The 27170-nt window shown below is 33.2% G+C and overlaps 4 protein-coding genes across 4 annotated transcripts in view; 3 read left to right on the forward strand and 1 right to left on the reverse strand.

The window, feature by feature from the left end:
• Positions 1-1526: 1526 nt before the first annotated feature.
• On the forward strand, positions 1527-10744 carry cwf19l1 (CWF19 like cell cycle control factor 1). Its single transcript, XM_073838512.1, has 14 exons — positions 1527-1658; positions 1826-1910; positions 1995-2079; positions 2170-2271; positions 3830-4044; positions 4536-4651; positions 4728-4812; positions 5878-6027; positions 6308-6437; positions 7052-7131; positions 7694-7903; positions 8259-8378; positions 9600-9697; positions 9820-10744. Exons 1-14 carry the CDS (start codon positions 1636-1638, stop codon positions 9962-9964), a joined length of 1644 nt encoding a protein of 547 aa, XP_073694613.1. The 5' UTR covers positions 1527-1635; the 3' UTR covers positions 9965-10744.
• Positions 10745-11305: 561 nt separating this feature from the next.
• On the forward strand, positions 11306-14931 carry washc3 (WASH complex subunit 3). Its single transcript, XM_073838108.1, has 7 exons — positions 11306-11471; positions 11554-11652; positions 11749-11814; positions 11999-12121; positions 13511-13627; positions 13746-13810; positions 14136-14931. Exons 1-7 carry the CDS (start codon positions 11421-11423, stop codon positions 14227-14229), a joined length of 615 nt encoding a protein of 204 aa, XP_073694209.1. The 5' UTR covers positions 11306-11420; the 3' UTR covers positions 14230-14931.
• Positions 14932-15128: 197 nt separating this feature from the next.
• On the reverse strand, positions 15129-22149 carry dram1 (DNA-damage regulated autophagy modulator 1). The gene is made up of 7 exons (XM_073838107.1): positions 21902-22149; positions 20317-20384; positions 19611-19753; positions 18756-18933; positions 18531-18589; positions 18357-18449; positions 15129-15661 (listed from the first exon to the last, which is right to left on the reverse strand). The coding sequence occupies exons 1-7, from the start codon at positions 22030-22032 to the stop codon at positions 15617-15619; spliced, it is 717 nt and encodes a 238-aa protein (XP_073694208.1). The 5' UTR covers positions 22033-22149; the 3' UTR covers positions 15129-15616.
• Positions 22150-25195: 3046 nt separating this feature from the next.
• The window catches only part of gnptab (N-acetylglucosamine-1-phosphate transferase subunits alpha and beta), a 33194-nt gene continuing 31219 nt past the window's right edge, over positions 25196-27170 (forward strand). The window contains exons 1-3 of the mRNA XM_073838062.1: positions 25196-25467; positions 25716-25801; positions 25976-26095. Of these exons, the coding sequence (XP_073694163.1) occupies positions 25336-25467; positions 25716-25801; positions 25976-26095 (338 nt within the window). The 5' untranslated portion in view covers positions 25196-25335. The remainder of the gene's footprint in view (positions 25468-25715; positions 25802-25975; positions 26096-27170) is intronic.

Below are 27170 nucleotides of genomic sequence, written 5' to 3' on the forward strand. Positions count from 1 at the left end.
AAACCATTATTTTATATTGTAATAACATTTTGCAATATTATAAGGCTTACTGATCCCAAACTTTTGAGTGGTAGTGTTTATATACATAAATATACATATATTATTAAACACTTGCTAAGAAAGTACAAATATGAAATGTAAAAATAAATAAATAAATACGCCAAGGAAAAAAGCCAGGTGTTCAAGGATGCCCAAAAAAGAGAGAAAGAAATATAGGCTATAAATTAAAAAAATAAGCAAATAAATGAGAATGAGAAAAATATCATCAGATCACATAATAAAAACATAAACTTTACTACAAAACACAAATAAATTATTTTAAAAAATACACAAAAACACCAAAAGTGAGCCTAGTTGTCTAAGTTTTAGTTGCTTTTTTTGTTACTGTAGGTAGATAAGGATTTGATATAGATTTTAATATCTTGAAAGTAAGAAAAATGGGGGTAGCTTTCATAACCTTGCATTTGTTGATAAAATATTTTGCAAGCAAGTCCCATTGAAAGTAAACATTTCCATATTGCTAATCAAAAGTGAAAATTCCAAACAAAACACCCTCAAATTCCAAAAGCTCAAACACAAATTATCACAGTAAACGAGGCTTCGTTACATCATAAATGTTTCAAAACGTTTTGAAATGTCATAATTTGCAGGTGTTTTTGTATACATTTTTATTTGATAAATAATTTATGCTTTGTTGGAGAGATTATGTTTATTATTATGTAATCTGTTTATTTATTTTATATATTTGTGATTATTATTATTATTTTTTTTTTTTAAACATTTTCCACTCCCTCTCTTTTGAATTTTAATTTCTTTGTATTGTTTGGCCATCCTTGAACCCCTGGCTCTTTTCCTTGATATATGTTTTCTCACATTTGTATTTTCTAAGCAAGTGATTAATAAAATCAAAATTGGGGGCGATCTCTGTAAACCCATGAATCATGCGAGTTCGTTAAGTTTAGAATAGCATCTGTGGTTTTTAACTGATCTCGGATCAGTTTCATCAATTTGTAGACATTTTTAACGAGACATTTGAGTAATTAAATGCATGAGAAGTAGTTAATAGTCTCTTACTGGCCTCTATATACAATCTTTCCATAAAACAAACAAAACAAGCCCTGCAAAAAAACATATATTACACGGACACTTGACATTTAATGGTATTTTATTATTTTTATTGCATTTAATGTATTATGCTTTCAATAAAACATTTACAAAGCTTTTTACACCCATTTTGACCAGCGTGTGGCGTTTCGAGCGCTTCGAAACCCAAACAGTGAATCATTTGCGAAGCAATTGATTCAATTGATTCGAATCTTCTTCGAAAAGCTTCGTTTCTCCCATCACTAGTTTTCCTCCGGAGAGAAACTTGATGTGCGTTTAGATTTGTAATACATTTTCGTGTTTATAAATTCTATACTTATACACGATAGTTGCTCAAATGTCTTTAATCATTTACAACACCACCAAAAAGACAAAGTTTTACCTTATGGTGTATATTTCATAAAGCGGCCGAAATCATTCACACTCTGTTCTGACAGGGTTTATTTTGTCGACGCACAATTTAACGCCAATGCTCAGACACAAGAGACATTAATTTTAAGACTCTTTAAGAATATTTATATATTATTCGGTATGGGGGACAAACCTTTACGAGTGTAAGTTGATTTTAGGTTGAAAAACGGCATGTGTGAATGTTAGTTGCCTCGCTGCTTATGTTAATCAGTGATTTAACTTAGAGCCATTATTGACAGATGTGTGCATGTATTAAACTCAAAATCACGTCTCTGTGTTTCCAAACTAATTTTGTTTCATTCCCTTTTAGACTCGCATGCGGTGACGTTGAAGGAAGAATAAATGCTTTGTTCAACCGGGTGAACGCCATTCAGAAAAAGAGCGGGCAATTTGATGTGAGTCAACACGTGTATCTTTTTATTTTAAAGCTATAAACAGACAAAGTAGTGGGTTTAAACTTAATAGTGTTGTTTTTTTAGTTGCTGCTGTGCGTTGGGGATTTTTTTGGAACTTCTCCTGAGGCTGAAGCAGAATGGGAAGCATACAAATCTGGTGCGAAAAAAGGTAAGGTTCACTTTTTGGTTTAAATGTATTTCTCAATCACACCAAACACTCTACTGAATTAATTAATCGGTGATCTTTCTAAACCCTCAGCACCCATTCACACATACATTCTTGGCGCAGCCAGCCAAGATACCGTGAAGTATTTCTCAAACTCTGATGGCTGCGAGTTGGCAGAAAACATCACATATTTGGGTAAGATTGATCCGTAACCTCCCATCAGTAGAAGACATACAGTGTTGGCCAAAATTATTAGAACACTAGTATTATCACCAGCTAAAAAATAGTTCTAAGTGATTTATATCTGTTGCTGTACTGTGTCAGTGGAAAATATCAGTTTACATTTCTAAACATTTTGCCATTAATTGCAATAATCCAGTGTTATTTTTGTTTGCTCAAGGAGTCCGACAACAGCCAATGCTCCACACAGAGATCTGGGCCCGTATTCTTAAAGCTTCTAAGAATCCTCTCAGAAAGCTCCTAATTTAGCTAAAAAATTTAAACGTAGAAAGTCTTAGCTTAAGAGTGATTCAGGACCAATCTAAGAGCAGCTCTGAGTGAAGAAAAGACAAAAACTTTTATCTTGGTGAGTAGGCGGCATTGACCCCGTTGCTAGATATGACAAAGCCTTTTGAAGACTGTGATTGGTTGGTTTTATATATATATTTACCATGCTGTTAATGTTGTATTTGATAGGAAATTAATAGCAACACATTAAGGTTCTGAAAGTGCTGTAATTGTTTGTGTGATCTCTTTGCTTATAGAAGGTTGTACTGTAAGCAGACCCAAATCATTACTTCTGCATAGCTGCATTGCTTCCAGTTGCCAAATATGTCAGTGTAATAAGTGGTTAAGTGATGTTTGCCTGTCACAAACATTATCCCTGCACAATCTTCATATGTGGCATCTTATTAACTCACTGTCATGCATTGTGTGCAAAAATATTTCTTTGCTCTCCTCTTGATTTGTCACTCAAACTCTTAAGCCTCTTAAAAGTCCTAGTCCATACTCCTAACAATTTTGGAGCTTAAGACCTCTTTTAAGGGTTAAGATGCTTTCTGAATTACTGTTTTCTTTATTAAGGGAAAACACCCACATTTCTAAGAATTTTCTCAGAATTTTGTCACTAGGAGCAACTCTTTGCACTAAGATTTTTTTTTTATGAATACGGGCCCTGATCTCATCATCATCATCCAGTCTATCTGGAATGACATGAAGAATTGAAGAACAAGCTGAGACAGACTAAATACAGAAGAACTGTGGCAATGTCTCCAAGAAACCTACCTGAAAAACTATGTGCAAGTGCACCTAAGGAAAAAGCTGCTTTAAATGCAAAGGATGGTCACACCAAACAGTGATTTAGTTTAGTTAATAGAAGTTAATTGATAGAAGAAAATCTATTTATGACATTATTTTTCACAGCATCCTTATTTTACATAATTTGTACACAAGTGCCTAAAACTTTTAACAGTACTGTAACTTTGCTGGTAAGATTCATGAAGCATGTTTGAGACGTTGCCACAGTTCTTCTGGATTTAGTCTGTGATCAGATCTCCTTGTGCAACAAAAATCTCACTGGATTATTAAATTTAACCACAAAATGAATGTTTGGAAATGTAAACTGATATTTCCTACTGACACACTACAGCAAAAGATAGAAATGACTGACTTATAGCTGGTGAAAATACAAGTGTTCTAATAATTTTGGCCTTTGCAATCTGTTTTGACATTTGTCTTTGCGTTTTTTGCACAGGTCGAAGAGGTATTTTCACAGGGGCATCAGGTCTTCAGATCGCTTATGTCAGTGGTAGAGAAGCTCAACAGGAGCCTGCTCCCTCACATTGCTTCTCCTCTAAAGACATCTCTGCCCTGGTGGCACCGCTGCTCTCTAACTCCAAATTTCGAGGGGTGGACATTCTCCTGACCTCGCAGTGGCCTCGAGGCGTGTGGCAGTATGGAAACAGTCCTGTAAGTTTTCTGTTGTGCTCCTTCACAGGGATAGTTTACCCAAAAATGAAAATTCTGAAAAATGTTCCAAACCCCGTCAGAACTTCGTTCGTCTTCAGAACACAAATCAGTATATTTTTGATGAAATCTGAGAGCTCTCTGATCCTCCATATACGGCAAAGGTACTACCATGATTCAGGCATAGAAATGGTTAAAATAGTCCATGTGATATAATATTTTGAAGCTAGGATAATATTTTTATTCACATAAAAACAAAAATGACTTGCTGTCTGTGGAGGGTCAGAAAGCTCTTGGATTTCATCAAAAAGATCTTGATTTGTGTTCCAAAGATGAACAAAGGGGTCTTATGGGTTTGGAACAACATGAGGGTGAGTAATTAATGACAGAGTTGCATTTTTGGGTGAACTATCCCTTTAATACATTTCGATTTGTTTTGCAGGTGTTTACTTGATGTGTGCTCAAGGGTCTTTTACTTTCTTGCTCTTTTGTAGGAAACTGATACAAAGTTTTGTGGGGTTTCGTCCATCGCAAATCTCGCTGACAAGCTGAAGCCCCGCTACCATTTTGCGGGACTGGAAGCGGTCCACTATGAGAGGCTGCCCTACAGGTGTGGCATTGCAGCATCTGGATGTAATTTGCTTTCCAGAAGATATTTGATAAACGAAATTTGTATGAATTTGCAGGAATCATGTGGTCCTTCAAGAGAATGCTCAGCATGTCAGTAGATTCATTGCACTGGCAACAGTCAACAATCCTGCCAAGAAGAAGGTGAGTGTTTGGAAAAGTTTTAGTAATTTTGTTATGTGCTTTGTCATTTTTATTAGTTTTGGTTGTTTTAAATATAATTTTTTATTTTAGTGTTAGTAATTTTAAAACTTCAGTTAGTCGCTATATATTGTTTCAGCTCTATTTTAAAAAACACATTTATAAAAGCCTTCGTTTCTGTTAAGAATAACAGCACTGTTTAAGATATTTACAAACATTTATTAACACTTGAATTTGATTGTTAGCAAATCCCAAATTTAACATCCATTTTTCATTCTGCGTATTATAATATTGTAATGCCTGAAATCACTGATTTTAGTTTTTAGTGTTTTTTTTATTTTATTTTAAACAAAATAGAAATTTAATGTTAGCCTTAACATGAAACGAAATTATTAATATAACAAATTACTTTTAATCACTAATTACACTGTCGTTCAAAAGTTTGGGATCAGTAAGATTTTAAATGTTTTTTTTGTTTTTTGTTTTTAAGAAATTTCTTATGCTTACCAAGGCTGCATTTATTGATCAAAAATACAGAAAAAAAACTCTAGTATTGTGAAATATGATTTAAATTTAAAATTTTACAATTTAAAATAACTGTTTTCAAATTTAATATGCTTAAAAATATAATTTAATTCTGGGATGCAAAGCCGAATTCTTATCAGCCGTTACTCAACATGATCCTTTAGAAATCATTCTAAAATGCTGATTTTTTTTTTTTATCAATTTTGGAAAAGAATAGAATTTATTCAAAATAAAAACTTATATATTATACTTTATAATATATACTACATTCAAAGATTTGGGGTCAGTCATTTGTTTTTCTAGAAAGTAGAATTTATTATTAGAATAGAAATGTTCAATAATACTGATCAAATAAATGCAGCCTTTTTGAGCATAAGAGTCTTCTTTAAATTTTTTTTTTTTAAAATCTCACTGATCCCAAACATGTAAATGGCAGTGTATTTTAATATCTGTGCATTCCATACATCTGCTTAATTTTTATTGAAGAACTGAATATAGAAACTGAATTTGTGGTTTAACTATAAAGTTGATCTTCTCTCATAGTATTTGTATGCATTCAACATTGTCCCGATGAAAAACATGGACCCCACAGAGTTAGTCAAGCAGCCTCAGGATGTCACAGAAAATCCCTACAGAAAAGCTATGAAAGATGGGAAGAAAGAAAAACCGCCACCCTCCATGGCAGATGCAGAGGTTTGTGTGTACAGTTTTTACTTAAATGGCTTTAGTGAGCTTTTTTGAAAGAAATCTTTTATTTTGTGAATTATTTTTAGCATTTAGTAGGCTGAGCTGAAATTTCAGCATCATTACTCCAGTCTTCAGTGGCTCATGGTTCTTCAAAAATCATTCTAATATGCTGATTTGCTGTTCTAGAAACATTTATTATAAATGTTGAAATCAATTTTGCTGCTTAACATTTTTGTGGAAAAGCATGATGCAATACATTCATTTTAAACTTCTCCTTTTTGTTCAGGAGGAACCAGCAACCCAGTTCTTTTTTGATCTGGGTCAGAATAAACCACAGCACCAACAACGTCAACATGGCAGGAAGAGACACACAGACGGAGACAGACCTAATTATCCCAAACAGCCCCGAAGACCCCGTGAGTCCGTTCACCTGCACTCTTCCCGGTCCTTCCACTTGGTCTAATGGATCGAACTGGGTTGTTTTTATTAGGGATGGGACGATAAATCATTGCAATGTGAATCAAGAAATGATTCAGCATAGATTCATCGCAGTTCTTTCTCAAATCAATTCTGAGCTTAGTTTTGAACAGCAGATGGCACTGCTTGCTTTAGAAACAGCCGTACTCAGATTGTTTCCAAATCCTTACACGCACTTGAACCTAAAATATTTATTCATACAATTCGAAGAAGTTGAAGCAGATTACAAGGGTGTTCACAGTGGGCTGTGTTTACATTAATCTCGCGTCATAAAAACATTCTGAGCTGAGGTAAAATTACATCCCTCAGCCGAACGCACTAGTGAGCGTTTGAGTGTGTGGATAAAAACTAGAGCGCCATCTGTTCAGAATCTAAGCTCAGAAGCGATTTCAAAGAGAATCACAATGCATTCGGAAAATGTTAGAATCGATCCACAAATCGATTTATCATCCCATCCCTAGTTTTTATTACCTTATGTAGAAATATTCTGATTCAAGGAAATTAATTTGCATGCTGCATTTGACACAGACCTTTTATTCTTCTCTAATTACAGCACAGCCCACCGGACCCTGTTGGTTCTGCCTTGCGAGTCCGGAAGTCGAAAAGCACTTGGTCATAAGCATCGGAACACATGTGGGTTTACAAAATATGTATTTTACATAAACGACTGTTTTTGCAACTTGTGTGTTTTTAACATAAGCTTGTGTGTATTTGACAGTTTAAGCGCAATAAGACCTGAAAGAGAACAGCCGCTTTTTGTGCACGTGCTTTGGATGTGTGTGCTCAGAAAAGTGTATAACAAAAGTTTATACTGATATGGCTTTAAAACCCATGATTTCAGGGCAATACAAATGATAATCAAAACCAAACAGGTGTTTTTTGGCAGAGTATCCAAGGTATGAGTTGTAATGGCACAACTCTATTCTGGAAAAGGAGGCAGGGAGCAGCAGCTCATTTGCATTTAAAAAAACATGTACGAAAAAATAGGCATTTTCAAAATGATCTGTGGGTATTTTGAGCTGAAACTTCACAAGCACATTCTGTGGTGACCTGAGACTTATATTACATATTGTAAAAAGGGGTGTAATATGTCTGTTTTAAATGTAAAAATAAATCAACCAATAAGTTACTGGTCACATTGATACAACATCTTTTGTTTATACAGCATGCTTTAACACAACTATTCTATTTCCAGTGTTACATGGCTCTTGCTAAGGGTGGTCTCACTCCGGACCATGTTCTCCTGCTGCCCATCGGACACTATCAGTCAGTGGTGGATTTGGCATCGGAGGTGGTTGAAGAGATGGAGAAATACAAGAATGCAGTCAAGAAGTTCTGTAAAAGCAGAGGCCAGCGGTGTGTCATGTTTGAGAGGAACTACCGCAGCCAGCATCTTCAACTACAGGTCCATACAAAATATTGTTGCGCATAATAAGATTGTGGTGTCTGCCTGAATGGACTGACTTGTACAGATCCCAAGTCAGTCTAAGCAGCACCACATATATGAATAAGAGAGTCTGGTAAACTCATAGCAGCGTGGAGAGTGTGAGAGACACCCAGCCCTCCATTGATCACAGACTTCAACATCATTTCATCAGTTTAAGTCTGAGCAGACAGACACATAGTCTGTCTGTGCTGACGAATAACCATTTCTGAGGGATGTGTTCCCAGTGATGACCAAATACATGATTTCCTAAAGGCCTCCTTATGGGAGAGCAATGCATAACTGGTTTAATGGAAACTTCTTTTGTCATCCTCAGGTAGTGCCGGTGCCCATGGAGAAGTGCAGTACAGAAGACATCAAGGAGGCATTCATGACACAAGCTGAAGAGCAGCAGATGGAACTGATGGAGATTCCAGCTCATACAGACCTCAAACAGGTACATAAAATTATTTTAGTTTTTCTGGGACTTTCTGCTGCATGCTCATGTAAATGTATTTATTATAAATGTACTTTTAATCAGAAAATGTATTGATGCTTTATTGTATTATATAAATTAGACACTTAATACAATTTATTTATTATTAATATGATATATACATTTTATTTAATATATACGGTTAATATAATGTATTACAGAATAAATTATGTATTATTATATTATACTGTATTATTTATTATTATGTACACTGTAATTAGTTTTATATTTTCACATTATTTTTATTAATTTATAAATTTGTTACATTATATCCGGGTGTGTGTGTGTGTGTGTGTGTGGGTGTGTGTGTGTGTGTGTGTGTGTGTGTGTGTGAATAATAATTGATATAAACACTGTAAGTAGTTTATTAATATAATGCATTACGTTATATACATCTGTTTACATACATATATACAGACACACACACACTGTTAAATATTGGAAATATAATAAAAAATAATGTGCACTAAAAATATGCATTTTTAAATATGGATTGTTAACCATTTTATTTTTACTACATTACGAAATTAATTATATATAGAATAATATAATTTATGTACATACTGTAAATAGTTTATTTTATATTATATTTATTATCTTAACTGTTAATATAACCATTTGTTATTTTATTAGATTACATAATTTTATATATATATATACAATAATATAACTTATGTACATATGTGCGCACACTAAATAGTGGGATATTTTATTATATTTTTACATGATTGTTATTACATTATAATGTTAATGTAATGTATTACATTATACATTTGTTTATTTTATACATGTGCTTAATTTAGTATCAGAAATCTAATAAAAAGATTTGTATTTTATTATTATTGTGTACATTTACATATTGGCATATTTGCTGCCACTCCGCTTAGTTTGTTCTTGTAGTCTAAATGGTAAAAACGAATCCAAAATGTACAAGCCACATTGAAATCACATCGACAAGATTTCAAGTATTTATTTTTCGTTCCTTAAATTTTTCTCATGTCATTTGGGTTTTTGCACTCTTGTTAGGTGCTGTGTCTAAATACACTCATTTTCACTCTCTAAAATAACGAAACATGTAACATTATCCATAAAGTGAATGAGAGAGCAAGTCATGAGGAGACCAAGAAGATCTGTTTTGTTTTAAGATGCACTGTCACTAACTGTAATATTTCTCCATTACAGATTGCTCCTCCAGGAACGCCCTACTTTTATGTAGAGCTGGATACTGGTGACAAGCTGTTTTATCGCATCAAGAAAAATTTTCCTTTGCAGTTCGGCAGGTAATAGTTTCACAGACAACATTCATCAATAGGAGTTACAGATGTGTATAACCTGTTTGTAAAAACCTGCTTTGCATAACCACCTATACTGTACGTTTCTGTATGTATGTTTTTGGCCTCAGGGAAGTGTTAGCGAGCGAGGCATTGATGAACATCCCCATGCGTGCCGACTGGAGAGAGTGTAAAAGTACAAAAGAAGAGGAAGAGGACCAGGCCAAACAAGTGCGCTCTGACTTTGAGCCCTTCGACTTCGCAGTTGATGACTGAGAGCAACATTTCAGATACATCTGACTCGAACACTTTATTATTTTATCTTTTTATGCTTTTTAAATTTTACACCATGCACACTTTCCTCTTTCTTTCATTTGTGAACAGTTAGGAAATGGCTGTTGTCGCAGTGGTCTGTCAAAAGATGACTTTTTTGGTGATGTACCTCACCTGTTAAATGCCATTAAGTGTGGAATTTTGTTGTGACTCATAATTAAAGTAATTTTTTCAGATTTGTAAAATCTGCATATTTTTTTTTTTTTTTTTTAGTAACAGTGTGATCCATGTCCTTTGCTTGTGTGGATGTCCTTTCGAGATTTTACTGATGTGCTGTTTGTACATTTCATCTCATAGCCTATAAAAGAAGACACTTGTGAAACAAAATGTGATCCCGGACCCGGTCTTGAGTAGCACAGGTATATTTGTAGCAATAGCCAAAAATACATTGTATGGGTCAAAGATATATGATTTTTCTTTTATGCCAAAAATCATTAGGATATTAAGTAAAAATCATGTTCCATGGAGATATTTCCTACCATAAATGTATCAAAACTTAATTTTGTGATTAGTAATATGCATTGCCAAGAACTTCATTTGGACAACTTTAAAGGCAATATTCTCTCTTTTTTTTTTTTTTTTTTTTTTTTTTGCACCCTCAAATTCCAGATTTTCAAATAGCTGTATCTCAGACATATTGTCTTATCAAACCATACATCAGTGGAAAGCTTATTTATTCAGCTTTCATGTGATGTATAAATCTCAATTAAAAAAAAAAAAAAACGACTGGTTTTGTGGTCCAAGGTCACAAGTAGTTATGAAAATTAACTATTGATTATGGATTGTTGAATATCCACTTTATATAATACAATAAATATTATTTACTCTTTAAAAGAGCAGAAATAACCCGAGTGTCATTACTTGCTAAACAAAAATCAAGCTAAAAGGCAATACCATTGCAAGGTAGTGTCTTATAACGGCAGTTATATCGTTTTAGTAAGTAATTATAAATAGTAATTGCATGTAACCTATCTAATCGCGTATTATTTATAAATATCACAAATGACTAATAAACGAAACTTTCGATATTTGCTCGCACATTACGTCGATTTTTCGTTGTTTTGTGAGAAGAGCTTTATGATAACGTAAGGTTTATTATTATTATTTTTTTTATCAATTCGCCTCAAAAACTAAACCGTTTAAATACTAATAAGTGAAATACAACTATCCGCACTTAAAATATACAACATGTATTCGTATTTAAAATGAAAAACTAACGTTATAGTTTCAGTTGTTGAGGACTTTTATGTTCACAACGCGGAAGTGCTGCACGTCTCACTGAAGTCACGTGAGGAGTTATTTTCACAACGATGCATTTGTTGCACAGTTCAGACACATTAAGCACATTTAAAGCGTAGAAATCTGTCTGTAACTGTTAAAACGCAAACGAGCTGTTGATATGGACGAGGACGGATTACCCATTGTGGGATCAGGAGTAGATCTTACAAAGGTATGTTTAACGTTGCAACATCAGCTGCTGCTCACATGATCGCCTGATGTATATATATTAGTGAGTGTTATACTTTCTTAAGGTTCCAGCCATTCAGCAGCGACGAATCATAGCTTTCCTCAACCAGTTCATCGTCCACACCGTCAGGTTCCTGAACCGGTTTTCCACAGTATGTGAGGAGGTATGTTTACCTGTTAAAACATCATTTACCCTCGCTGCCGCAGCTTCCACATTTCCTGAAAGTGTCAGTGACCTGAAGATTTGCTTTTTCTTTTAGAAACTAGCAACAGTGTCACTACGAATCCAGCAGATTGAGACCACACTAAGCATTTTGGAAGCAAAGGTAACTGAAGGGTTCAAATATTTGTAGAAACCTGTAAAAAATAATGTCCCTCACACAAGGATAATCATGTTTGGGGTCCACAGCATCCAAATGATTATAAACCTCTAAATCAAGGAACTCAGAACTTGCATGACTGTTTGAATACCCACTGGTTTAGGCTTATATTGTTTGGCTTGATTTGCAGTTAGCCTCTATTCCTGGTTTGGAAGAAGTGACTGTGGATGGAGTGAGACCGTCCACAGAGACAAACGGCCCTGCAGTGGATAGCAATCGTGTCACGGGCCCCTCTTCGAGTCCCCCTGTAGAGGTAACAGCTATGCTGATATATGGGCCATTCTACAGAATTAGTGCAAACTGCTGTCCCACAACCAAAAAACACATTTAAAAAGCATTTAAGTATTCAAATCTTAAATGTTTATATATATATCTATGTATGTATGTATGTATGTGACCCTGGACCACAAAACCTGTCATAGCATGGGTATAATTGAAGCAATAGTCAAAAACACACTGTATGGATTTTTCTTTTATGTCAAAAATCATTAGGATATTAAGTTTCATGAAGATATTTGGAAATTTCCTACTGTAAATACATTCAAATGTAATTTTTGATTAGTAATATGCATTGCTAAGAACTTCTTTTGAACAAATTTAAAGGTGATTTTCTCAATCATTTTTCTCAACCAGATTTTCAAATAGTATCTCAACCAAATAATGTCCTATCCTAACAAACCATACATTAATGGAAAGCTTATTTATTCAGCTTATTCAGATGATGTATAAATTTTCCAATTCAAAAAATTGACCCTTATGACTAGTTTTGTGGTCCAGGGTCATACATATATATATATAATTTTTTTTTTTTTTTTTTTTTTTTTTTTTGTGGTACTTTCAATTGGGAGGTGGCTGTCCCGAACCCTAACCACTAATTTCAACTTAAAGGAGTAGTTCACTTTCAGAACAAAAATTTTATAATGTGCTCACCCCCTTGTCATCCAAGATGTTTGTCTTTTTTTTTTTCAGTTGTGAAGAAATTGTTTTTTTGTTTGTTTTTTGTTTTTTGAGGAAAACATTTCATGATTTTTCTCCATATAATGGACTTCTTTGGTTCAAAAACTTCAAAAATGCAGTTTAAATGCAGCTTCAAAAAGCTCTAAATGATCCCAGCCAAGGAAGAAGGGTCTTATCTAGTGAAACGATTGGTTATTTTCTAAAAACATTTACAATTTATATACTTTTCAATCTCTAAACAGAGTACACACAGAGCTAGACAAGACAGCCATTTGAGGTTAAAAAGTATATAAATTGTAACCCTTCTTTTCTCAGCTGTGATCGTTTGGAGCCCTTTGAAGCTGCATTTAACTCAGGGGCACCGTAGAAGTCCATTATATGGAGAGAAATCCTGAAATGTTTTCCTCAAAAAAAAATTTTTTTTCTTTGTAAATCATGAAAATTTATGTAAAAAAACTAATTGAATCCATTGACTAAGACTGATTTGAACTACAACCCTACATTTATGATCAGGAAATATTTATGTCACTCTTTCTCTAATAGGCCCCATCATTTTGAGGTAAATGTGTTCTAAAGAAAAATCTATGTGTAACTTTTAGGAATGTCACTACCAAACAGCTTTTTTTGAGGGTCCTTTGTCCTTTAGTCGATTTCTGGTATTAATACACAGTCCTTGTCCATTCAGGCATCTCAGCAAGCACAAGCGGCCCCTCAGGAGCAAAAGGCAGAGGCCCCAGCAGAAAATGTGATGACTGTAGCCAAGGACCCACGATATGCCAGATACCTGAAAATGGTGCAAGTGGTATGTGTGTTTTTCATAATGAAAAATGAAAATATGCTGACAAGTTGCTGACCCTCAGACCATCTAAAATGTAGAGGAGATTGTTTCCTTACTAATAAATCTTTGCTCTTTCGTACAGGGTGTTCCAGTCATGGCTATTAAAAATAAGATGGTAATGGAGGGTTTGGACCCAAGTTTGCTTGAGTAAGTGTTAACAATAGTAAAAAATAATATAACTAATGCATGTGTGTCCAGCTTTTTCATCTCAGCTTATGGGTGAGACTTCCAGTTCGTTATCTGCTATAGGGAAATAATGAGAAGAATAACAGCATGCAGTAAACAGTAAAACAAATAAAATAATATACCAATTTGAAAAGCACCAATCAAGCAGCAAAACGAGCCGTTTTGCTCATCTAAAAATAACTGGACGTGGAAGTCTGTGGCTGTGCTTGCTCTCACATGATAGTCACCATTTGTATGAAAAAGAAGTGTTTATATTGTAGTTAATATATTGCATTTCCCGTTTCAGCACCCCTGATGCACCTGTTCCAGATGCTGGCAAAAAAGGATTGGAAGGTCAAGATGATGACAGCTCAGGCAGCGAATCATCTTTCAGTGACTGATTGGCTCCGCCCCTCATGGCTAATAAGCCTTGTGTAGGACATCATGAGCCTTGCTCATTTCAAAGCAGGGTAAATGCACTTGAATGTCCTTACAGAGGACCGACACTTAGTGATGGCACTAAGGTTGTGTTACATTTCAGAAGTTGGCATACATCTATAGTGGTGGTTTCTAAAGGCTCTTGCTCACTAGGTGAGATCGCTAATGAGTGTGATGATAATTGGTCCATTTTAGTCTAAGTGCGACTCTCATATGAATATCTCATCTCTTGCCTGACATGTACATCTAATAACGATAAAAAAAAGATGCCAGTTAGTGTTTTTCTGAAATGGACACAAGCAGCCTTGTAAATCTGTTCATAAATTGATTTATAAAAATGTAGCAGAGTGAAATTTTTGTAAAATCATCTTTAGTTGCATCTTTGAATCACAGTAATATCATAAAGCCCTATTTGTTAGATTTGTTGATTTGTTTCTAATAATACTGATCATATTGCACAGTCATTACAGATTTGCTTATATTGTATTTTCCAAATATAACTTGTTATTAAAAGTGGTTAAATATGAGTTCAGTGAAATGAAGCTACTTTAAAATATACACTACTATTCAAAGATTAGCATTGGTAAGATTTTTGTTTGTGGAATAAGTCCCAAGGGGGTGCATTTATTTGATAAAAAATAAAACAGTAAAATTGTGAAATATTATTACAATTTAAAATAAGTGTTTTCTATTTAAATGTATTTTAAGTTGTAATTTATTCATGTGATGTCTTCAGTGACACATGATCGTTCAGAAATCCGGTGGCTCATTTATTAGAACAGCATTTATTTGAAGTAGAAATCTTTAGAAATTTAAAAAATATATATTTACAAAAAAAATCACTTTTCTTTAGTCATGCACATAATCATCATGTGTTTTTATTTCACAATTACAAAGTCAGACACACATTGTGCAAGCAAAGGACTTCTATTCACATTCCACTTCATAAAGTGCACGATTTAAAACTCACTTTCAGCTGCACTGAATTTCTGGAATGATTATGGAGTAAAACAACATAAACAAAGCAAGAAGTTCAAACTATAACCAAAGCAGAGATTGATTGACAGCAATGCGAATAGGAATGTGCTCAACTATTTAGTTTCAGTTGATCATGAATGCTTTCTAAAATCAAGCAGGTTTATAAATTGTTTGGCTTCAAGGGGTTAGAGTATATTACATTTCAAGTACATGTTTATGCCCTTTTTCTAGACAAAAGCTATAAAAATATGCATTGCAAATCGATTACACAGTACTTCAGCAGATCTTTCAACGTGAAAAAGGTAGTAAGTTGTATAAAAATACAATTCTATTAAAAACGCTCAAACATACTGTAACGATACGATGTCATGGTCATGAATACTCTATTAAATTAACAGTCAGTTTCAGAGTGAATTCCTGTAAAAAGAAGTAAAAGAAAAGTTAGTATGATCTTGGAAGCACTAAAAGAAGCGTGATTTAATATAATTGTGATTTCAAATATTGTGAAAAAAGTTGGGAGTCAGTAAGAATTTTTTTTTATTGTTTTTAATAGAAGACTCTTTTGTGCGGAAACCCGTTTTCGCCACTGAATAAACTGACTTTTTTTCTTAAAATTACGATACGAACTTGCAATTCTCACTTTTTTCTTAGAATTGCTAGATATAAACTCACAATTGACCATATGCACGAATTACTTCCTTGTTTAGACAAGCCAGCTAAGTCATTTCCGGTCAACTTTACTGTGCCGTAATACGAGCGTACTTTGTTCGTTTTCTCTACATACAGTAATCCATTCGCAATCGAAGAAAAGTGTTGTTTGTCTAAGACGACCAAAAGTCCATGTATACCGTTTCAAGAACTCAAAATGCGAGTTTAAAAAAATACGCGAGTAAATCGGCTAAATATGCGCGAGTCATTGCTGTGATTGACAGTAATAACCAGACCAGACATCTGACAAGCTGATGTCAAAAACAGCTTAAATGATTCTGACTAAATTCAGAATAAATTCAGAATAACAAAACTACAGCAGTAACAAGTTTGTGTTGGTTAAATATAGGCTATTTAATAGCTTTTACAGTTCAAGATAAAACTTAAAAGATGTAGTTATTAAATTATATAAAATATTTCAAATTCCTATCGATTCATATAGAGTGTATTGTTTAATTCTTATACCATCAATATTTAACGTATTTGTAGTGAACTATATATAAATATTTAAATAATTCACTCTTATCTTACTTTCTGCACTTGATATACTGTATACTTAGGGGTGGTAAAAGTACTACAAATTATTATACTAGTGATTTTATAATAAATCGAAAAGCAAGACTTGAAAAATATGGGGAGTTTAAAAGGCGGCTGCATAATTATCAATCCTCTGCTGCCATCTATTGGTTATATGGGTAATTCCATTTTAGCCTAAAAAAGACGTTTTCTGTGAAGATTTTTTTCCGAGGCCGTTTTTATGAATGAAAAGCGAGTCCTTGAAGTAAATTTTCTTTCACAGCTGTAGAGTTAGAAAATAATAAAGACTTTAAAATATTGCAAGATTTTAAAAATGCGTTCATGACTATGAAGGCAAGTTAGTGATTATCAAGAATACGATTAAGATGTCTTTGAAGAGAAGTATCGCTAGCTAGCTAACGTTAGCCTAAACACGTTATGAAAGTGTTTAGCTGTCAGCATTTAAATGCACCACTATGCAGATACAGAGAGTACGGGATTGCCAGGCTCCGCGTTTAAATGATATGTTGTTAAATAATATGAAACTGAATGTTCAATCAAGCCGCTAACATTGTTTATAATTTTCCTCAGTTTCTGATAAGAACGAGGCAGTAGATGAGTCTCAAGAGTGTCCACCTAATATATAGCACATATAAAATTCAGCGGAAGTTTACGAGCTGGCGTATCTTTATGTGGAAGTTCTAAAGAACGCTTCGTGCATAAGGTCAATTGCGAGTTATACATTTAAAATTGTGAGATATAAACTCGTAATTGTGAGTTATATAGTCAGAACTGTGAGATATAAACTCACAACTCTGACTTTTTCCCTCAGGATTGCAAGATATAAACTTACAAATCGGAGATAACTTGCGATTTCTCACAAATACCAGTTTGTCTCTTAATTCTGACTTTTCTTTTCAGAATTGAGAACTTGCAATCCTGACTTTTCTTCACGAATGCGATTTATAAAGTCTGGTTGTAAGGGGAAAAAAAGACTGATATGTTCTCAGAACTTCCAGTTTATCTCAAAATTTTGACTTATCACAATTGCAAGATATAAATTTACAATTCTGATCTCTAAATTGACTTTTTTTCTCACAGCTCAGACTTTTCTTCTCAGAATTATGATATAAACTCGCAATTTCAAGATATAGTCTAAATTGTGAGATAACTCAAAATTGTGCTAAATATATCAACTCAATTCGGACTTTTTTCTCACAAATGCAAGTTTATATCTCTCAATTCTGACTTTTCTTCTTAGAACTGTGAGATACAAACTCACTATTCTTACTTTTTTCTCAGAATTGTGAGATATTAAAGTCAAAATAAAATAAAAAATCACAATTCTGACTTGTTCTCACAAATGCAAGTTTCTGATGCAATTCTGAGTAGAAAAACTCACTATTCTCACCTTTTTTGTATCAGAATTGCAAGATAAAAACAGTTCTGACATTTTTTCCTCACATACGTTGTGAGATACAAACTCGCAATTGCAAGTTATAAAGTCTAGTTTTGAGGAGGGAGAAAAAAGACTAATATGTTCTCACAATTGTGAGTTTATCTCACAATTCTGACTTATTTTTCTTAAAATTGCAGGTTATAAAGTCAGAATTGTAAGATTAAAAAAGCCTATTTTTATTATTCAGTGGCGAAAACGGGCTTCCATACTTTTGCTTGATCCTTTTTTTCAGGATTTTTTTTAATAAATGGAAAATTCAAAAGAACAGTATTTATTTGAAATAGTTTTTTTTTTGTAACATTATAAACATATTTACTTTCGCTTTTGATCAGTTAAATGCATCTATTTGTAATAAAAGAAAAAAAATGTAAAAAAAATATTACTGACCCCAAACCTGTATAACAGTCTAATGAAATTTGATATTCTCACCTGGAACTCTCTGATGTACGTTAAAAAGAAGAGGACAAAACTGAAGGTAGTAATCCATTCACATACAACACTCACTATATGAAGTGTGTAGTCCTTCAGAAGCAGAAAAACAAGACGAGCAACTTTAAACATTCAGTAATACATGTTGGTACAATTTAAGTCACAGAATTGTACCTTATCATTGGTGTCCCAGTGAAGTTTGCTTGTTCCAACAGGAACTGCACAAAAAATTGCTGGAAGGAGGCGTTAAAGACAATCTGTTAGATCTGATATGTAAACACTGCATGTCTTCACATGGAAAAACCAGCATGCTGTGATCACAATACTGGATTCAGAAGACCAGCACTAGCAAAATTACATTCAGAATGTCAACCAATAGCATTAATGGCAAAAGGATACTGGGTAATACAGCTAGAACAGCCACTCCAGCAAAGAATGCACGGACATGGCACATGCCCTTAGAGCATCCATAAGGTTGACCTCGGTACGATATCACGCTCTGGATGACAGCGTATGTAACCCCAGATAGGAAGAATACTAAAGCACCGATATCATGGACTGCCAAGACCGTCGTCTCCTACAACACAAAAACATACATAAGCGCGGTTAAAGAGAGAGTTATCATTTATTCCCTCTCACGTCGTTCCAAACCTGTATGACTTTCTTTCTTCTGTTAAACATGAGAAGAATCTATATAATGAAAGTCAATGGGGTCCAAAGCAGAATCGGATCCCTCTTCATTATATGGACAAAAACAAACTAGGACATTTTTTGAAATATGTGACAATGGACCACAAAACCAGTCATTTTTATACTGAAAGCTGGATAAAAAAGCTTTCCATTTTTGTACGGTGTATTAGGATATGACAATATTTGGCTGAGGATACAACTATTTGAAAATCTGGAATCTGAGGGTGCCAAAAAATCTTAATATTTAGAAAATCACCTTTAAAGTTGTCCAAAGGAAGTCTTAGCAATACATATTAAGAGTCAAAAATGTAGTTTTGATATGTTTACAGTAGCAACTTGACAAAATATCTAAATGTAACATGATCTTTACTTAATATCCTGATGATTTTTAATATATGTTAAGCTATTGCTACAAATATTCCCATTCTACTACTACAGACTGGTTTTGTGGTCCAGGGTCGAATATCTTTTTTGGTGTTCTGTTCCATTAAAGAAAGAAAGCCATGCTTGAAATGACATAAAGGTAAGTAGGCCTACAGTGAGTAAAACTAGAACTAGATATACCTGAAATGTAGCCACAAAACACATGCCGACACAAGAGATGATGCCAATAGCGAAAGAAGCCTTGTTGAGACAAGGGGGAACGGCACCGGTTCTCTCATGGACTCTCTCCACAAATTTATATTCGGCATACATAGTAGCAAAAGCTGGAAAACAAATATCCTTTACTGAGTTTCATTAATTGTATTAATTAAAATTGCTGTGCAATACATTAAACAATATTCCCTAATGCGATAAAACAGAATACAAGTACTTTATGCAGGATAATTGCACTGAAAATAGTATTTATACAGGTTAAAAATGAATTCACTGGAGTTCCCATGATGGTTGTTGCACTGTGATTTGAGTTTCAATTCTGCATTTCTTTGAGGTTTTGGACTATGGTGATGTATTATAACACAGTGAACTCCAGCTGTGTCACGGATGGGAAAAAAATATGTTTTCGTTTTCAGCAGAAAGAGAAGTGAGACCAGAATGAGTGCTATTCCATTGTTACTAAAGAAAAGTAAACTCGAGACATTCCCACTGCTTTCCTCTCACATGTCAAAACCAAGCTGTTTGCGGCTGATTTCAGGTTGTGCAATTTCCCATAGCTTGTGTGTCACACAGATCACAGTCTAACCGTAAGGAGTTTCCTGAAGCAGCTGGTGGGGGAGTTGTACTGCCTGAAATGTTAACTGGAAATCAAATGGCTGGTTTTTAGTCATACCTGCAAAGGCAGTGATTGTCGACATGAATCCAAACACGCAGCTTTCAGGTGGAGTAGCCCCTGTATCACTTTTCAGAGACATTCACATAAATAGATTCAGAAACATTTAATCATAAACTTGCAATATTTTATATTAAAACAAAGCACACACAAGTTACAGTTTACTGAATGACAGATAATAAATGTGCAGTCTCACTATTACAATACATTAATATGACTTTGACATAAAAAAAATGTATACACTACCAGTCAAAAGTTTTTGAACAGTACGATTTTTAATGTTTTGTAAAGACTCTTCTGCTCACCAAGCCTGCATTTATTTGACCCAAAGTACAGCAAAAATAGTAACATTTTGAAATATCTTACTATTTAAAATAACTGTGATTAAAATGTAATTTATTCCTGTGATCAAAGCTAAATTTTCAGCAGCATTACTCCAGTCTTCAGTGTCGCATGATCCTTCAGAAATAATTCAAAAACCCTGATGTGCTCTAACATCATTCTAATTCTATGGTATTTCTAATATCAAGAAACATTTATCATTATTATCAATATTTAAAACAGTTGAGTACATTCTTTTCAGGATTCTATGATAAAAAGAACGATCCAAAGATTACATTTATCTGAAATAAAAAAGCTTTTGTAGAATTGTGAGATACAAGAAAAGACTATGTTCTCTGCATTGCGAGTTTATCTCACAATTCTGACTTAACTCGCAATTCTGAAAAAAAGCCACAATCACAAGATATAAACTCACAATTATAACTTTTTCTCTCAAATACGAGTTTATAACTCAATTCTGACTTTTTTCTTGCAATTCTTGCAAGACTTGTGAGATACAAACTCGCTATTTTCACCTTTTCTCAGAACTGTGAGAAGTCAGAACATAAAAATAATAAAAAATGTTTTTTGAGCAGCAAATCAGAATATTAGAATGATTTCTGAAGGACCATGTGATTAGAGTAATGATGCTAAAAAAATCAGCTTTGAAATCACAGGAATAAATTACATTTTTAAATATATTCAAATAGAAAGCAGTTATGTTAAATAGTAAAAATATTTCACAATTGTACTGTTTTTGCTGTACTTTGAATTAAATAATTAAATAAATTCTTTAAAAAAACATTAAAAATCTTACTGTTCAAAAACTTTTGACTGGTAGTGTATTTCTAAAATCAAACATTTAAAAAAAGCAGCGTGTTATCGATGTTACAGGACATATTATATATATTTATATCAAACAAATAATAACTAATAAGCAACATGACATTGTATCTTCTTCAAAGACATGTAGTTTGTCCTGTTCTCCGCACTGAATACTGATTTTGAACTCGAGCCAAGCCAACATTCAACTTCTGAGTAGAAAACGAAACTAAACGAACTCTGCAAAAACGTTCTCAGATTCTTCAAACTAGCAGCTTTATATAAATACACGCTCAAAACATAGCCTCGTACTAATATTATAACTTTCTGAGCTATTTCTGCAGTATGTAATTTGAAGAGTTGAATACGTATTTGCTAGTCCAGATGTGTAGCCCAACTAAAACCAAGCTCAAGATAAAGATAAAAAAGACGTGTGGCATACCTTATGTAGGGAAGGATAACATCAACATCTCGTCGAACTAATGCGATGATGTAAGATATTATGAACGTACTCGATGACCAGATTACCAGAAAAGTAGGTAAAAAACACATTCCTTCCATGAACCAAACCATCTCTCCTCAGGGCTGAGTGTAATCGGTGCATCACCAATCACGGAGACTAAATGCAAAGCGGACCGCAGAGATCAGACATAAGGTCGCGGATACTTCTCTGAACACATACTGTATGAACAATAACTCGACGTTTATAACTGTACCTATAGTGTCACGTGCTCACTGGGAATCTATGTTTCTCTTCCTCATTGTTTTGCCCATTGACTATTACCACCAGCACATTTGAAGAACACACAGAGCTGTTTCTTTCTTTCTGTAAATTATTACATTTTAGATTAATGTCTTTCTACTTTACGTTGTTAACTTGCGTTAAACCAGTTTTTCATGAAAATCGTTCAGTCAAAAGTTTTTGAACAGTAGATTTTTAATGTTTTTTTTTTTTTTTAAGAATTCTCTTCTGCTCACCAAGCCTGCATTTATTTGATCCGAAGTACAGTAAAATTGTGAAATATTTTTACTAATTATAATGACTGGTTTCTATTTGAATATATTTAAAATGTAATTTATTCCTGTGATCAAAGCTACATTTTCAGCCTCATTACTCCAGTCTTCCGAGTCACATGATCCTTCAGAAATCATTCTAATGTGTGACCTTGGACTACAAAACCAGTCATAAGTGTCATTTTTTTCGAAATTGAGATAGTATATCATCTGACTATAGCTTACAGCTGAATAAATAAGCTTTCCATTGATGTATGGATTGTTAGAATGGGACAATATTTGGCTGAGATGCAATTATTTGAAAATCTGGAATCGAAGAGTGCAAAAAAAAAAAACTAAATATTGAGAAAATCGCCTTTAAAGTTGTCTTAGCAATGCATATTACTAATTAAAAATTCAGTTTTGATATATTTACGTCAGAAAATTTACAAAATATCTTCATGGAACATGATCTTTACTTAATATCCTAATGATTTTTGACATAAAAGAAAAATCTATAATTTTGACCCATACAATGTAATTTTTGGCTATTGCTACAAATAAACCCGTGCTACTTAAGACTGGTTTTGTGGTCCAGGGTCACATATGCTGATTTGCTGTTCAATGAACATTTTTTGTATTATTATTAATATTTAAAACAGCTAAGTAATTTGTTTTGGCCAAAGTAATTCAGCTATTTGTCAGCTGTTTGCAGATCAATTTTGACCAAGTTTTTGTTTTTTAAAACAGTCAGTTTTAAACAGTTTTATAAATGTAAATATTTCTTCAAATTTCTAAAAGTACTTCATAGTTTTTAAATAATATATAACCGCTTGTATTAAATATGAACCAGACCCTGCATGCATTGAAATGGACATGTTTTTTTGTTTAAACCCATAAAGTTTTATGTTTTTATAATATGAGCAACGCCTGGTCACTGATTGGTCCCGATCAACCAATTACAATGAAGATATGACTCCTAACTTAATTTGACTGAGCTACAGGCATCACAAAAGAGAGACATGATAAGGAACTAGACAGGAAGAGGAGGAAGCCCACATTTTATCTTTTATATTAATTAATGTATTAAGCCATGTTAATGGTAGCCTCATCAACTTGCACCTATTATAAAATTAAGACTATCAAATTATCTTTCAGAGTTGTAGAACACAGGATTTTTTTAAAAATGTAATGCAATGGACATCAGGCCTTGAACAATATCAGTTGAGTTAGTTGTATAACAGGTTGAGAAATTTGTTGAAGCATTTCCAAGCTAAATACAGAGCTACAAATTCGAATGTTAATGTTTTATGAATATTGATGTTAATTAATGAAATTAATATTATTACGATTTCATTATTGTCTTCACACCCCCTCCATGTACACTAATGCCTTGATGCTATAATACGCACAATCATATATTCATCAAAACAATCAGCAAGTACACATTAACCCATTCAGACACACACAAAAACATTTATACATACTCGGATTCGCCCACTTCAACCAAAAAAAAAAAAAGGATCAAACAAGTTTTCATATCATCTTATCTTTTTTTCCCCACATTCTTACTGCATTGTTCATTCTTCCAGTATGTGTTATTTTCGAAATCTTAAACACTAGTTCAACTATAGTGCACAAACTCCACTTGGTTAAAATACCAAGTTTTTTCTTTTTTCTTTTTCAGTACTGGCGTCCATTGTAGTGGATATGGAAAAAAATCTAATAAATTTTTTTTTTTTTTTTTTAGACTTATGTATATGTTGGAAAACAGTGAATATCAAGTGGATACTTTTTTTTTTTTTGTTCAGTGAAACAAATTCAGATCTGAAGGGGTTAAATTGTATGTTAAATATACATTCTCTATGATAAGTGAGATACATTATACATGGTTTGCATGTAAGATTTTTTAATATTTTTAAAGACGTCTCTTCTGCTCACCAAACCTGCGTTTATTTGATCCAAAGTACAGCAAAAACAGTAAAAGATTTTTAAATATTGTTACTTTAAAGAAATATTTTAAAATATAATTTTATTCCTGTGATTTCAAAGCTGATTTTTTTTCGCATCATTACTCTAGTCACATGATCCATCAGATATGTATTATATTATATTATATTATGTCATATTATAATATTCTGATTTGCTGCTCAAAAATTATTTATTACTATTATTATCATTACTATTATTATGTTGAAAACAGCTTTGGTGAATAGAAAGTTCAGAAGAACAACATTTATCTGAAATAAAAATCATTTGTACCATTATAAATGTCTTTATCATCACTTTTGAACAATTTTGAAGCTATTGCTATTCATCTCCTTGCTAAAAGTATTATTTACTTTAAAAGTACCCCCCCTCCCAAAAAAAAAAAAAAAGAAAAAAAAAAATATATATATATATATATATATATATATATATATATATATATATATATATATATATATATATACTCCAAGCGTTTGAATGGTATAGTGTATAATGTTACAAAAGCTTTTCATTTCAGATAAATGCTGATTTTTGCATATTTCTATTCATCAAAGAATCCTAAAAAATACTAAACTGTTTTAAATATTATGTAAGTTATATAATATTTAATTTATAGTGTAGTTTAAATGTATTATTTTACTTTATAACATTTTCGTCCTCCCAATCAATAGGGGGCGGCAGCGAGTCTGTCATGTACATAGATCTACACGAATTCGGTGTCGTATCATCACCTGATCACTACCAAAGAGGAACTACAGCGTTTTGATTGTTGAGCCTGAGATCATGTGACAGTATGTTGTAGTGTAATGTAGCTATTTTTAATTTCACCGAAAGAAAACATATATCCTCATTAAGTGTTTATGGAGGAAGCGATGTTGATGGCCGGGGAGAGTCATGTTGATAATTAATTCGGTTCTGAAACTGCTGCAGCGGCAGACCTACACCTGTCTGTCCCACCGCTATGGACTCTACCTGTGTTTTGGAGGGCTAGTCCTCATGATAGTGTCTGCTTTTCAGTTTGGAGAGGTACGTACACCAACTAGGGTGAAATTCATCCGGCAGAGGTTTACTGTCTGTCGGAATGAGGTTCGCATTTTAGGCCATGCATGTATTGTCTTATCTTTGCATACTGTGTCATTCACTGATTACTGATCAAAGCTGATTGCGCAATCCACTCTGACCTGTTACATAGAGGTTGCAAATCAAACTTGGACGCTTTTAGTAAGAGTTGGTGTTGTGCATTAACTGTCTGGGTTTGATTGTTTGGTTTGCAGGTTGTGGTAGAGTGGAGTCGAGATCAGTACCATGTTTTGTTTGATTCCTACAGAGATAATGTTGCTGGAAAGTCCTTTCAGACCAGGTGAGCAACAGATGAATGAAACCAGGATCATTGCTTCATTCGTGTACAGTAATAAAGCCTTGTGTTAAGTGATCACAGGGGCACAGTTATCTGAAAATGTATCAGTCTGTCATTTCGTATGTATGTTCTTGGATTCATGTGCCTTCCTTGCTTGATATGCTTGTGTAATTCCAGGCTTTGCCTACCGATGCCCATTGACGTGGTTTACACCTGGGTAAACGGCACTGACACGGACCTGCTGAAGGATCTTCGTGCTGTGAGACAACGGTTGGAAGAAGAACAGAAGGCCTTGAGGTACCCCACCCATAAAACACACACACCATTAGTGTAGTATTTATTTATCCTCATCGGAGGAGAATTGCGAATGAGGAGGAATTAGACAGTATTCATTTAGCTGCTTGATGAATGGATTGTATACACTACCAGTCAAAAGTTTTTAATGTTTTTTTTTTTTTTTTTAAGGAGTATCTTCTACTCACCAAGCCTGCATTTATTTGATTCAAAGTACAGCAAAAACAGTAAAGTTTTGAAATATTTTTACTATTTAAAATAACGGTTTTCTATTTGAATATATTTACAAATGTAATTTATTTATGTGATCAAAGCTAAATTTTCTTCATCATTACTCCAATTTTCAGTGTCACATGATCCTTCAGAAATCTTTCTATTATTCTGATTTGCTGTTTGAAGAGTCATTTTTTTCATTATTATTATCAAAAACAGTTGAGTAATTTTTTTTCAGGATTCTTTGATGAATAGAAAGATTCAAAGATCAGCATTTATCTGAAATAAATTATAGAAATTAATACTTTTATTTAGCGAGGATGCTTTAAATGAATTAAAAGTGATGATAAAGGCATTTATAATGTTACAGAAGATTTCTATTTTTGATAAACGCTGTTCTTCTTAACTTTCTATTCATTAAAGAAACGTGAAAAAATTCTACTTTGCTGTTTTTAACGTGATAATAAAAAAATTTCTTTAGTAACAAATTAGAGTATTAGAATGATTTTTGAGGGATCATGTGATTGCAGTAATGATGCTAAAAATTTACTTTTGAAATCACAGAAAATATATTCAAATATTCAAACAGTTATTTTAAATAGTAAATATTTAGGAAATAAATTAAAAAATATATTTTGATTGTTACTTTCAGACAGGATTATTGCTATTTCTACTACTGCTATCCATGTGTTTTATTTTTTATTTAAAGGAATATTATTTAAAGGAATAGATTCCTTTATTGTTTCCTTTATTCATTTAAATATTAATAAAAAAACAATACGATTTTATTTTATTTTATTTTAGATCAGGATTATTATTGTTATTACCACCCCTACTACTAATCATGATCATTTTATTTTATTTA

The sequence above is a fragment of the Garra rufa genome, chromosome 4 (assembly GCF_049309525.1).
Source record: "Garra rufa chromosome 4, GarRuf1.0, whole genome shotgun sequence".
NCBI classification, from domain to species: domain Eukaryota; kingdom Metazoa; phylum Chordata; class Actinopteri; order Cypriniformes; family Cyprinidae; genus Garra; species Garra rufa.